Raw genomic sequence first — 13323 nt, 5'->3', positions numbered from 1 at the left:
CATTATTAAATTAATACTGGGAGTTGAGTGTTTATGCAACAGAAATGTATGTGGCAGGGACTAATTTCACTCTGCAGTTCATCATTGTACTAAATGGGATGATCCATTTTTGAATTTTCCATTCCCCAAGCACAGTTTTTGCCACAAACCACCCTTTTCTCCCAATCCTTGGGTCTGGCTCAGTAGCGTAGCTACTGGGGGGGCAGAGGGGGCCATCGCCCCGGGCCCTGTCACATGAAGGGGCCCACTGGGAGCCAGGGCCACTTCTGTGACGAGGCAGAACACAGCATAGGAGCAGAGCAGTGTAATGTCTGCTCCCGTCTGACAAGCTGCACGCTGCTAGCACAGTGGCGGCTGCAGTCTCCCCCCTGCAGTGAATGGTTTCGCCCCACTGACCTGATCATGAAGCTTTTCCTGGCTGCAGTTTTCCTCACTCTGTGCACGCTGGGATTGGTTCAGGCACGCTGGGTCCTAGTGCCCACCTGCATTTCACTCACACTTCCTGGTCCTGCCTGCAGTGCAAACTTTATCAGTAAGTGTCGGGGATGGAACATTTTAGGTTTATTCAATTCAGGTATGCCAGTGTGAGACCGCTGGGGTATTGGGGGGCTGAAAGTGAGTGAGGGGGACAGGGTACTGAGGGGTAAATGTGAGACCATGGGGGTATTGTGGGGGAGGGGAGACAGGACACTGGGGGGTGAATGTAAGACCATTTGGCAGTTGTGAGGGCAGAAGGTGGGTGAGGTGGGACAGGGCACTGAGGGGGTGGATGTGAGATGATGGGGGCATTGGGGCTGAAGTGGGGGAGGGGAGACAGGGCACTGGGGGCTGAATATTATAATGTTTTGTTCTGATATTATATGTACTCCATCATGTAATATTTCCTGTCTGGGGAGGCTGGAGATGGGGGGGTCGGGGGCTATTGATACGTACCACCTGGGCCTTTTATGAGTATTAGTATAAGGAGCCGCATACAGTAACCAAGAGCTGCATCACATTTACAGCACCACTCCGGCATTATTTTTTATTTCATTGCTGGAGCGGTGCTGAAAATCCCCATCCCCTGCCTGATACTCACCTTCTGGCGTTTTCATCTGTTTTAGTCTCCGCTCGGCTCCGTCTCCTGCAGTTTGTGACCTGTCCGAGGCTCCAGTGTTTTATGGAGCAGCACAGAGGTCACTAATCAATGTGAGTCTGTGGGAGCCTCGTTCTGGCCTCTTTCTCACTCTCAGGCTATGTGCACACGGTGCGGATTGGCCGCTGCGGATCTGCAGCAGTTTTCCATCTGGTTTACAGTACCATGTAAACCTATGGAAAACCAAATCCGCAGTGCACATGATGCGGAAAATACCACGCGGAAACGCTGCGTTGTATTTTCCACAGCATGTCAATTCTTTTTGAGGATTCCGCAGCGTTTTACACCTGCTCCTGTATAGGATTCCGCAGGTGGTAAAACGCAGGTGAAATCTGCACAAAAAACACAGGAAATCAGCTGTGAATCCGCAACAAGTGCACATAGCCTCATAGTCTTACATTGCGCGCTTGTGACATAGCTTCTAACTTCTGGCCAGTCAGAAGCTGCACTCACAAGTTTGAGCAGCGGCACTGCAGCAGTGCCACAAAATAGTGATTACGCCGGAGGATGAGTAAATGACCAGGGCATCCAAAACCATGACAGGGAGCTGTGAGTCCATCATACTGTGTATAAGGGAGCTGCGGGTCCATCATACTGTGTATAAGGGAGCTGCGGGTCCATCATACTATGTATAAGGGAGCTGCGGGCCCATCATACTGTGTATACGGGAGCTGTGGGTCCATCATACTGTGTATAAGGGAGCTGCGGGTCCATCATACTGTGTATAAGGGAGCTGCGGGCCCATCATACTGTGTATACGGGAGCTGTGGGCCCATCATACTGTGTTTATGGGAGCTGCAGGCCCATTATACTGTGCATAAGGAAACTGTGGGCCCATCATACTGTATACAGGAGCTGCGGGCCCATCATACTGTGTATAAGGGAGCTGCGGGAACATCATACTGTGTATAAGGGAGCTGCGGGCCCATCATACTGTATATAAAGGGAGCTGCGGGCCCATCATACTGTATATAAAGGGAGCTGCGGGCCCATCATACTGTATATAAAGGGAGCTGCGGGCCCATCATACTGTGTATACGGGAGCTGCAGGCCCATCATACTGTGATAAGGGAGCTGCGGGCCCATCATACTGTGTATAAGGGAGCTGCGGGCCCATCATACTGTATATAAAGGGAGCTGCGGGCCCATCATACTGTATATAAGGAAGCTGTGGGCCCATCATACTGTGTACAGGGGAACTGTGAGGGACATCATACTGTTTGATGGGTGCTGCATGCCCATCATACTGTGTATAGGGAACGGTGAAGGCATATTGTGCATATGGGAGCTGTTGGCCCATTACACTGTATATAGGGGAGCTCTGGGGGGCATTATACTTTCTATAGTGGAGTTCTGTCAGCATTATACTGTGTATAGGGGAGCACTGGGCTCATACTATCTATAGGGGAGCAGTGGGAACATCATACTGTGTAAAGGGGAGCAGTGGGAACATCATACGGTGTATAGGGGAGTTATAGAATCATCATACTGTGTATAAGGAAGCTTTAAGCTCACCATACTATGTATAATGGAGCAGTACATGGGGGAACTTAAGGGACATTATTGAATGTTAAGTGGGCACTTAAGCATTATTGTTATAGGGGCACTCAGAGTATTGTGACCATCGAAGTTGCATATGGTCACAATATGGCGGTAAAGTCAATGTTCGTTTTTGTATATAGATTTATTTTCAATAACAGTAGGGTCATATTCTGAGGTTCCCCTATATTCACAATTAGAGTGCGCAACCGTAACTGTAATCAGGGTTAGCTGGTTAGGGGCCCACTCAGATGTTTCGCCCCCCCTAAGTTGAAACCCTAGCTACGCCTCTGGTCTGGCTGTGATATGTGGAATTGGCTGCAGCACTGATGTTAAGTTGATAATGCTCCATCCAATCAGTGAACTCAGTGGCTATGAGCACGGGTGTTCTATACATACTCACAGAGCCGTTGAGCTCACTGATTGGCCACCACGCTGTCGACATGACTAGTGATGTATTCATAGAGTGATATTGGTTCTGATTACATATTCCCTCTTTAAAAATAAATAAAGAAATGAAAGCTTAGGTTTTCAAAATATAATCATAATTAGCCAAGACGGTAAGGAGAAAAAAAAGATTGAAGTGTCCGGAATGTTGGGGTTTTTTTAAGTCGCCTCTTCTCCTTAAAAAAATGCAGTAAAAAGCAACCAAAACGTCACATATGGCCCTAATTTTTATCAACAAAAATGGCAGATCGCTACATAAAAAAACAAGCTATTAAATAGCTCCCTCAACTGAATGACAAAAATTTTACAGATCCAGGAGGGCCCAGTTATTAATGTAGCAAGCAGGTGAGGCACGCGGGAAACAGTTAGCAAGGGTACTTAAGACCACAGGCAGATAGGAGACTGGGAACAGGCAGAAAAGGTAATGGAAACCACAGGCAGACAGGAGACATCCTGGAGGCCGCAGACAGGTAGGAGAGGTACTGCACACAGGTAAAAGAGGTACTGGAAGCAAAAGGAAGACAGGAGACATCCTGGAAACCGCAGGCAGACATGAAGCAGAAGTTCTGGAAGAACAGGAACTTGTAGCAGGCAGAACTCTGAAGAAACCTGAAAGTCTTACCAGAAAGACTTAATACCAAGATACAGGTGTTTGTCTTTGTTTTGGTGATCCTTATTTAGGCCCAGGCAGATGACCATATGGGATTATCTGCAAAGCCCAACATGAAGCACAGCATAGTTTAGCAACTGGGGTGGAAGAAGCAAAGTCTGGATCATGGACATGTGCGTAACACATGCTCACAGGTCACTTTTACCATACAATGAACAATTAACAGCAAAATCCAAAAAACATTGATGGCATTGGGTTTATTCACCGCAGGTTTATGTTACACTGTGGAGAGTAGCGCCATTTACATTTTTGCCTCAGGCAGCAGATAAGTTAGATTTGGCCTTGATCACATAGTGAGCTATTGGGTTGCAACAACCATGAACATGCCCTTGTGTATCTCTCTATACTACTACTTCTTTTCAAAAGTAAATTAGACAACCAAATCTGCACATTTGAAACATGAAGCATAGGCAGAAAGTAACTAGATTTGCTCAATAATTGTTTTTATCCTACACATGAAGAAAACTGCAGATATCATTGATAGATTTGTAATGACTTGTTTTGTTTCTGCTGTCTTTTTAATATGCCGGAGAACAAAAGGAAGGGAATTAAGTTTGATTTGAGATTTTTTTTAGCCTGTATTTCAATAGTCTACTTTAAAGGAGATTACATTATGCGCTACAAGCTAAATGTATGTTTTTGTTTCTCCCTTTCAAAATGCATTACACAAATACTGCTAGACAACACACAAGACGGAAATGTGTTATCAAATATGAACAAAGGAGCAATGCACTCATTTAAGGAAGAGATTTAAGTGGAGAATTGAAATGAAAAGGTTAAGTAAAATGCAATTAACTGATCAAAAATTAAGATATAATTGCAACTGTCCATTCTCCACAGATCTATCTTAGGACTCCTTCACAGTCTGTTTTGACAGTCTGTTTTTCAGCAGTATACTTAAGATTGTAAATGCTGCACTCAGTGGCGGATTATAATGAGGTCAATCTGGGCGGTAGCCCAGGGCCCGGTGGTGTGGGGGCGCCCTGGGCAACCGCTCAGATTGACCTCGGCTGCCTTCAGGGCATTACTGCCCTGACTGGCGTATGAGCCCAGCGAGTGCGCACTGCTGGAGGAAGCTTCGCCACTGGAGCGCCGACAGGTGAGGAGAACTCAGTGTTTTTTGTTTTTTTTATTGCGAACAGCAATCCGGGGGGCCCGGGCCAGAATGCTGGACGCACTGGGGGCAGAGATGCTGGACGCACTGGGGGCAGAGATGCTGGACACCCTGGGGGCAATATGCTGGACACACTGGGGGCAGAATGCTGGACACTTTGGGGGCAATATGCTGGACACACTGGGGCAGAATGCTGGACACGTTGGGGGCAATATGCTGGACACACTGGGGCAGAATGCTGGACACACTGGGGGCAATATGCTGGACACACTGGGGGCAATATGCTGGACACACGGGGCAATATGCTGGACACACTGGGGGCAGAATGCTGGACACACTGGGGGCAATATGCTGGACACACGGGGCAATATGCTGGACACACTGGGGGCAGGATGCTGGACACACTGGGGGCAGGATGCTGGACAAACTGGGGGCAATATGCTGGACACACTGGGGGCAATATGCTGGACACACTGGGGGCAGAATGCTGGACACACTGCGGCAGAATGCTGGACACACTGGGGGCAGGATGCTGGACACACTGGGGCAGGATGCTGGACACACTGGGGGCAGGATGCTGGACACACTGGGGGCAGGATGCTGGACACACTGGGGCAGAATGCTGGACACACTGGGGGCAGGATGCTGGACACACTGGGGACAGAATGCTGGACAAACTGGGGGCAATATGCTGGACACACAGGGGCAGAATGCTGGACACACTGCGGGCAATATGCTGGAGACACTGGGGCAGATTGCTGGACACTCTGGGGCAGGATGCTGGACACATTGGGGGCAGAAATGCTGGACACTGGGGGCAAAGATGCTGGACACTGGAGGCAGGATGCTGGACACACTGGGGGCAGGATGCTGGACACATTGGGGCAGAGATGCTGGACACTGGGGGCAGAGATGCTGGACACACTGGGGGCAGGACTGGAGACATGGGTAGAATGTAGATATGGGGCATGATTGGAGACATGGGCAGAATGAAAGACATGGGGCAGGATAGGAGACAGATCATGCAGGATAATGGGGCAGGATGGATACGATGGAGACTGATGGGGCAGGATGGGGAGATCATATGGGGCAAGATGGATACTCATGAGGGCAGGATGGGAGAACATATGGCTGGAGCCAGGAATGAGATACACGGGGCCAGGATGGGGGATATTATTATTACCATATGAGCTAATTAAGGGATATTATTACTGCAGTGATGTATTTATTTTATTTTTTGAGGACACTGGTTTAAATGGGGGGAGGTCCTGTTACTGTGTAGAGTGACACTGTCGCCTCTTTTTCTTCATGTGGTGTAATGTAGAAGTTTGGGAAAAATTAAGCAATGTGTTCTACAAGCTGAGTTCGAGATAACTGTGTTATTTCCTGCAGAGACGAGCCCTGGCTGAATGAAGTGATGGCGGTCTGTGCTGGATGAAAGATGAAGGACTTCACCTAGAGACATCACTGGTGAGTCAGTGTTACCGATACACTGACACTATACACTGTATACTATATACTGAACTGAAGGGTAAATAGACTAGATCAATGGATGTTTGACAGGTTATAGTTTCACACAGCAACTATTTTTCTGGAATAATCTGGTTCAGGTATATGATGACCCCGCTGCATGACCCCGTCACATGACCGGGGGGCCCACAGTGTCTGAACAGCCCGGGGCCCTGGCTACCCTTAATCCACCCCTGTATAAGAGTGGTAATACACTAAATCGTGTAGCAGTACCAACATACGTTAACAAATAGACCAACACTGATAATATAAGGCACCGGGACGAGAGAGAAGGGCAAAGGTATAACCATAATATATCATACCCCCTACACTCATTTCAATACAAAAGATGAGGTCAGGGTCTGTTCTTTGTGGCAAATGTACGTGTGCATTTCCTGAAATAACGGGAAGTTAGTATCTTAAACAACCCCAGTGACATGTGTGAAAATTGCAAACTTTCTAATGTTTATTTTTAATACAAATCAAGAATTGGGGGGAAAAAAACACTGTCAAAAATTTTGGAAAAAAAAATACTTTTAACACAAGAAACTTGATTTAAACAATAGGTAAGTTTCCGGGGACACATTCTCTTTACCGGAATCTGTCAACAGGCTTTTGGATATGTCGTCTAAGGGCAGAATGATGTGGGGGCTGAGATCCTGATTCCAGCGATATGTCACTTGTTGGTCTGCATGCTGTCATTTTTATACAATCCCTGCAGAACTCGGAATGTTGAGCTGTGAATAACCCCGCCCACACCCCTGATTGGCTGCTTTCTTTGTACACTGTATAATATTGACAGAAAGCTGCCAATCAGTGGTGAGGGCGTAATTGGACTAGGGGGCATGAGACACCTAGTCCTCTTGTGATAATCTCCTGCTGATAAAACACTAATTTTATTGGAACAGCAACCCACAGCCTAGTAAGTGACACATCACAGGAATCAGGCTCTCAGTCCCAACCAAATGTTGCTCTCAGATTACATAGCAAAAAAATTCTGCTGACAGATTCCCTTTAAATGTATAAAGTCTGAGATCTAATTCCTCTGATATGACTATTTTCTGTTTGATGCTTCCAGGTGGACCCAGCAAAGCTCAAGCATGCAGTCAAGGTTGTCTTCATTAACCAGATGTTACTCTCCTTATCCATGGTCCTCCTCATGTATCCATTTATGAAGTGGCGGGGCAACCCTTGTGGTACAGAGTTGCCCACATTTCATTGGGTTTTAGTGGAGCTCTCCATTTTTGTGCTAGTTGAAGAAATCCTTTTCTATTACTCACACAGGTACGACAGTGAGAACAATCGGGTGAATTTGGTTATGGTTTTATACAATAATGGTTTCACAATAGCGCAGTGTCCTTGAATATCCAATTTTGTACGCCACTAAGTTTTTAGGAATGTACTGATTATTTTCTTAATAGTCCTGGATAGACTTAGATTTAGAAGGTAACATTGGGGCACTGCTAGTGGAAGCTTATGTGCTTAGAAGTGTGGATGGACAATCCCTTTAAGGCCTTATGCATATGGTCTTATTATGGATCTGTAGTCTTTTTTGGGGGTGGAAAATGTTCTGCTATCTGGGCATACTGTACGTATGTTCGATGGGGTTTTCTGGAAGGCAAAAATATATTTTATGGAGCTACTTTTTTTGTTGCTCTTCTACAGATTGTTCCATCACCCAAACATTTACAAACGTGTTCACAACCAGCACCATGAGTGGACTGCCCCTGTAGAAGTGGTGGCTATGTATGCTCGTCCATTGGAGCACATTGTAAGTACAGTATTAATCATCTTCAAGTCAAAATTTGAACTTTAAAGAGGAACTGTCACTAGATCAAAAGTGGCCAGTGTTATCGCCTATTTTATTCTTACTGCTCCCCTAATTATAACACTTTTTTATTTTTAAATCCGCCATAAGGTTCCAGAGACATGGGCCTTTTTATTTAGAACTAATTTTTACGTTTTTAGCAAGGAGGCGTGGCTCACATGATCCTCTGGGGCGTGTCTTTAGGCTGATCTGCATAAATATCCCATGAGCCACGGCCCCTACTAAAATCCATAAAAAGTAGCATAAAGTAAAAGCATCGATCTCTCTGGAACCATATGGCCGATTTAAAAAATGTAAAAAAGGGCATACATAAAGAGAGGTGAGCATAAAATAAAACATGGTGGTCATTCATATCGTAAGGATGAAAACGCAGATAAAAAAAAAATCAGGCAGTAGAAATTTCTATTTCTCTATATCTTTTTGTTTTCATGGAAGAAAATCCACTAACAGAAGGGTCTTCCCTGTCCCTATTGAAAACACATGAACGCTGTCTATAATATAGTTATGCCCCCTTTCTACATCCACATGTAATAATTCCCTCTATGTGCCTTTACGCAATAATAATACCCCCATTTACTAGTAATGTCTTCTCCTTTATTCCTGTGTATAATAGCTATTCCCCTCACCATTTGTGACTCTATATATTAGTTATATCCCCCCTCTGTGCCTCCTCACAATAATGGTGCCCTCTTTGTTCCTCTACCCACAATAATATTACCACCTAGAGGATACAGATACCATTGAAAACGGTGCCCACCTGGGGACTCAGGCAGACCCTGGTACCCTCTGGTTTTCTATGTAGCAGGATCCTGCAAAATAAGAGTTATATACTGCTGTGTACTTTGTTTATACCATAGATTACTGTGCGCCCATACAGTGCCATACATTGGAGGTCTGTGTAAGAGAACAGTTGAAAAAAAGACTGTTCAGTGTATCTAAAAGGCCCAAAGCCTGAGGCTGCACTATGTCCATACTAAGTACCGTGGATAGAGCGCCCTCTTATCTATATAAAGTGGCATTCATAAGTTGGCTTGAGCCTACGGCTGGGATATGCTGTCTATAGGTTCTCCTTGTAAAAAAATGACTATACCTATAAGTTCTCACTGGAAAAAACCCTACACCTATAGGCCCCCACTGCAGAAAAATGACTCAGATAGGCTCCGATTGCAAAATAATTACCGGATATACTCGAGTATAAGCCGACCAAAAAAACTGGGAAAACTTAATGACTCAAGTATAAGCCTAGGGTGGGAAATGCAGCAGCTACTGGTAAATTTCAAAAATAAAAATAGATACCAATGAAAGTAAAATTAATTGAGACATCGGTAGGTTACGTGTTTTTGAATATCCATATTGAATCAGGAGCCCCATATAATGCTCCATTCAGTTCATGATGGCCCCATAAGATGCTCCATATTAAAATACACCCCGTATAATGCTCCATATACAAATGTGCCACATATAATGCTCCATGCAGTTCATTATGGCCCCATAGACACTCCATATACAAATATGCCCCTTATAAAGCTCCATACAGTTCATTATGGCCCCATAGACGCTCCATATACAAATGTGCCACATATAATGCTCCAAACAGTTAATTATTGCCCCATAGATGCCCCATATAATGCGACATACAGTTCATTATGGCCCCATAGATGCTCCATATAACAATGTGCCACATATAATTCTGCTGTTGCTGCAATAAAAAAAAAAATTACATACTCACCTCTCGTCGGTGCTCCTCAAGGCAGAGGGTGGCGTGCATACTAATACGTCATCGTGCCCTCTGACCTGAACAGTCACTGCAGAGGACGTGGAAGACGGAGCAGCGCCGACACTTAAACGAGGGACAGGTGAATATGAAGTACTCACCTGCTCCTGGCGCGGTCCCTGCTTCTCCCGGACAGATAGTCTCTGGCACCCGCACCTTCTTCCTCTGTCAGCAGTCACTGGTACCACTCATTACAGGAATGAATATGTGGCTCCTCCCCTATAGGAGTGGAGTCCATATTCATTACTTTAATGAGCGTTACCACGTGACCGTTGAACAGAGGAAGAAGGTGCCGGCGCCAGAGACGATGGGACATGCAGGGACCGCATCAGGAACGCCAGGAGCAGGTGAGTATGTGACCGTCATCGCTCCCCCTCTCCCGCCGACCCCCCCGCCTTCCATGACTCGGGTATAAGATGAGAGGGGCACTTTCAGCCCATTTTTTGGGCTGAAAATCTCAGCTTATACTCGAGTATATATGGTAATACGTGTTTAGGCTTCCACTGCAAAAAAATTACTATACCTATAGGATCCAATGAGAAAAAAATGACTACACCTATTATAGGCATCCACTGCAAAGAAATGACTACATCTATAGGATCCCACTGTAAAAAAATTGACTATACCTCTAGGATGACACTGCAAAAAATTACTACACTTTTAGACATCTATTGTATAAATTGGTTACATCTATATGCTCCCAGTATAACAAAAGATGACAACATCTATAGGCTCCCACAGCAAAAAAAAAAAAGAGGCTATATCTATAGGCTCTTATTGGGAAAAAATGACTACACCTAAAGGCTCCAACTGCAAAAAAATGACCTCACCTATAGGCATCCACTGCAAAAAAATGACTACACCTATAGGCATCTACTGCAAAAAAAAATGACCACACCTATAGGCATCCACTGCAAAAAAAAATGACCACACCTATAGGCCCCACTGCAAATAAATGACACCTATAGGATCCCACTACAAAAAATGAATACACCTATAGGCACCCACTGCAAAAAGTGACTACACCTATAGGCACCCACTGCAAAAAATGACTACACCTATAGGCACCTACTGCAAAAAGTGACTAGACCTATAGGTACCCACTGCAAAAAATTGACTACACCTATAGGATCACACTGCAAAATTGACTACACTTTTTTAGGCACCTATTGTACAAACTGATTACATCTATATGCTCCCAGTAAAACAAAAATTGACTACATCTATAGGCTCCCACAGCAAAAAAAGAGGCTATATCTATAGGCTCTTACTGGGAAAAAAGCTACACCTGTAGGCTCCGACTGCAAGAAAAAAAAAGTACACTTATAGTAACGCAGCAAAAAAATACTGCACTACACATGTAGGCTCGCAATTAAAAACATGACTACACCTTTAAGATCCCACTGCAAAAATTAAATAATTAGACCTACCTATACAATGAAATAAGGAATGCCAGCAGCAGCCCAGCGTATGCCACATGGACCCAGAGGTGTATCTAGCCTTCCCTGCCCCCGGGGCAAAGGATCAGTTTGGCAAAAAAAAAAAAACCTCCCCCATTTGAACCTTAACTTTATTGAAACTGTATGACCAAGCCAAGGTACATTCCTGAATCCCCATAATGTTAAAACAGATACCAATAAAAGTAAAATAAATTGAGACATCAGTAGGTTGTGTTTTTGAATATCCATATTGAATCAGGAGCCCCATATAATTCTCTATACAAAATACGCCCCATATAATCCTGCATAAAGGTTAATAATGGCCCCATAAGATCCTCCATAGACACATTTGCACAATATAGTGCTGCACAAACCTTGATTATTGCCCCATAAGATGCTCCATAAATATATTTGTGCCATATAGTGCTGCAGAAACGTTGATTATGGCCCCATAAGATGCTCCATAAATATATTTGCGCCATATAGTGCTGCAGAAACGTTGATTATGGCCCCATAAGATGCTCCATACAGACATTTGCCCCATTTGCTGTTGCTGCGATAAAAAAAAAAAAAAATCTCTTACTCACCTTTCCATCGCTCAGGCCCCCGGCACTATCAATATTTATCTGACTTCGTTCCGGCGCCGCTCCATCTTCAGCGTCTTCTGCACTGACGTTCAGGCAGAGGGCGCGCACTAACCACGTCACCGTGCCCTCTGACCTGAGCGTCACTGCAGAAGACGCTGAAGACGGAGCGGAGCCGGAATGAGGAGCAGGTGAATATCACGCATCGCTGCGCTCCCCCTCCCCATTATACTCACTTGCTCCTGGCGCGGTACAGTCCCTGGTTGCCCAGCGCCGCAGCTTCTTCCTGTATTGAGCGGTTACCGTTACCGCTCATTACAGTAATGAATATGCGGCTTCACCCCTATGGGAGGTGGAGCCGCATATTCATTACTGTAATGAGCGGTACCATGTGACCGCTCAGTACAGTAAGAAGCTGCCGGGGAACGAGGGACCTGCAGGGACCGCGCCAGGAGTAGGTGAGTATAATCAGACAGCCCCTGCTCCCCTTCCCCTTATACTGAGTATCACAGAATGCCGCCGACGAGGAGCCTCCTTGGACAGCCGCATCATCAGGCGGGCCGCTGGCGCCCCCCCTGTCGGCTGCGCTCCGGGCACATGCCCCGGCTGCCCCCCCCCTGGATATGCCACTGCATGGACCTACTTATGCTATACACTGGGGACATGGCGCCTGTGGACACTTCAGATTTCCCCTGATGTAGAGAAAATTGAGATGTGCATGTAGCCTAACAGTCATCGCTTCTCTTGTGCTCTCCACATTAAATATCCTTTCTTAAAACTACAGTTTTCCAACATGTCACCATCCATGGCCAAACCAATGATGATGGGATCCCACGTAGCTACCATCATGCTATGGTTTTGTCTTGCTCTGATTTCCACCAAAATATCACATTGTGGCTACCATGTGCCCTTCCTGCTATCCCCTGAGTTCCACGACTTTCATCATCTCAGGTAAGTTCAAAATCAAAGCAATGAATCATTTTATGGATTATTTCCTTCCTAAATGCAAAGTTAAGCAATTTTTTAATTAGTCACCCTTAAAATAAATGCCACCATTTTGCTACTATAGTGTCTAAGTCATTTATTGTATGTTTTTCAAACCAGAACCAAATCCATCAGTGCTCCTGGTCTTCATGGCTCTCTGCTCACCCTTCTAATTTCTCTCACTGTTAGAAATAACAGGAGGGAATGAAAGGGTGTTTTACACAGACCTTTAGAAAGGGGAGAAAGCATGTGTGCAGTCCTGGAGGGCAGAGAAAATGACCTATAGAAAAGGAAGAAAGA

At 45.3% G+C, this 13323-nt stretch overlaps 1 protein-coding gene across 4 annotated transcripts in view; it reads left to right on the top strand.

Annotated features, from left to right (window-relative positions):
• Positions 1-541: 541 nt before the first annotated feature.
• Positions 542-13323, top strand: part of LOC143788926 (fatty acid hydroxylase domain-containing protein 2-like) — a 325226-nt gene continuing 312444 nt past the window's right edge. For 3 of the 4 annotated variants that reach the window (XR_013218755.1, XR_013218756.1, XM_077278888.1), the window contains exons 1-4: positions 542-574; positions 7493-7698; positions 8080-8185; positions 12824-12990. Coding sequence is in view for 1 of the 4 variants with exons in the window: in XM_077278888.1 (XP_077135003.1) it covers positions 7544-7698; positions 8080-8185; positions 12824-12990 (428 nt within the window). In the remaining 3 variants the exon portion in view is untranslated. Of the gene's footprint in view, positions 575-7387; positions 7699-8079; positions 8186-12823; positions 12991-13323 lie in introns of those variants that run through there. The other variant, XR_013218757.1, reaches the window with a different exon arrangement.

Source organism: Ranitomeya variabilis, chromosome 8, assembly GCF_051348905.1.
Source record: "Ranitomeya variabilis isolate aRanVar5 chromosome 8, aRanVar5.hap1, whole genome shotgun sequence".
Lineage (NCBI taxonomy): Eukaryota > Metazoa > Chordata > Amphibia > Anura > Dendrobatidae > Ranitomeya > Ranitomeya variabilis.
This window is presented reverse-complemented; position numbering and strand designations above follow the sequence as displayed.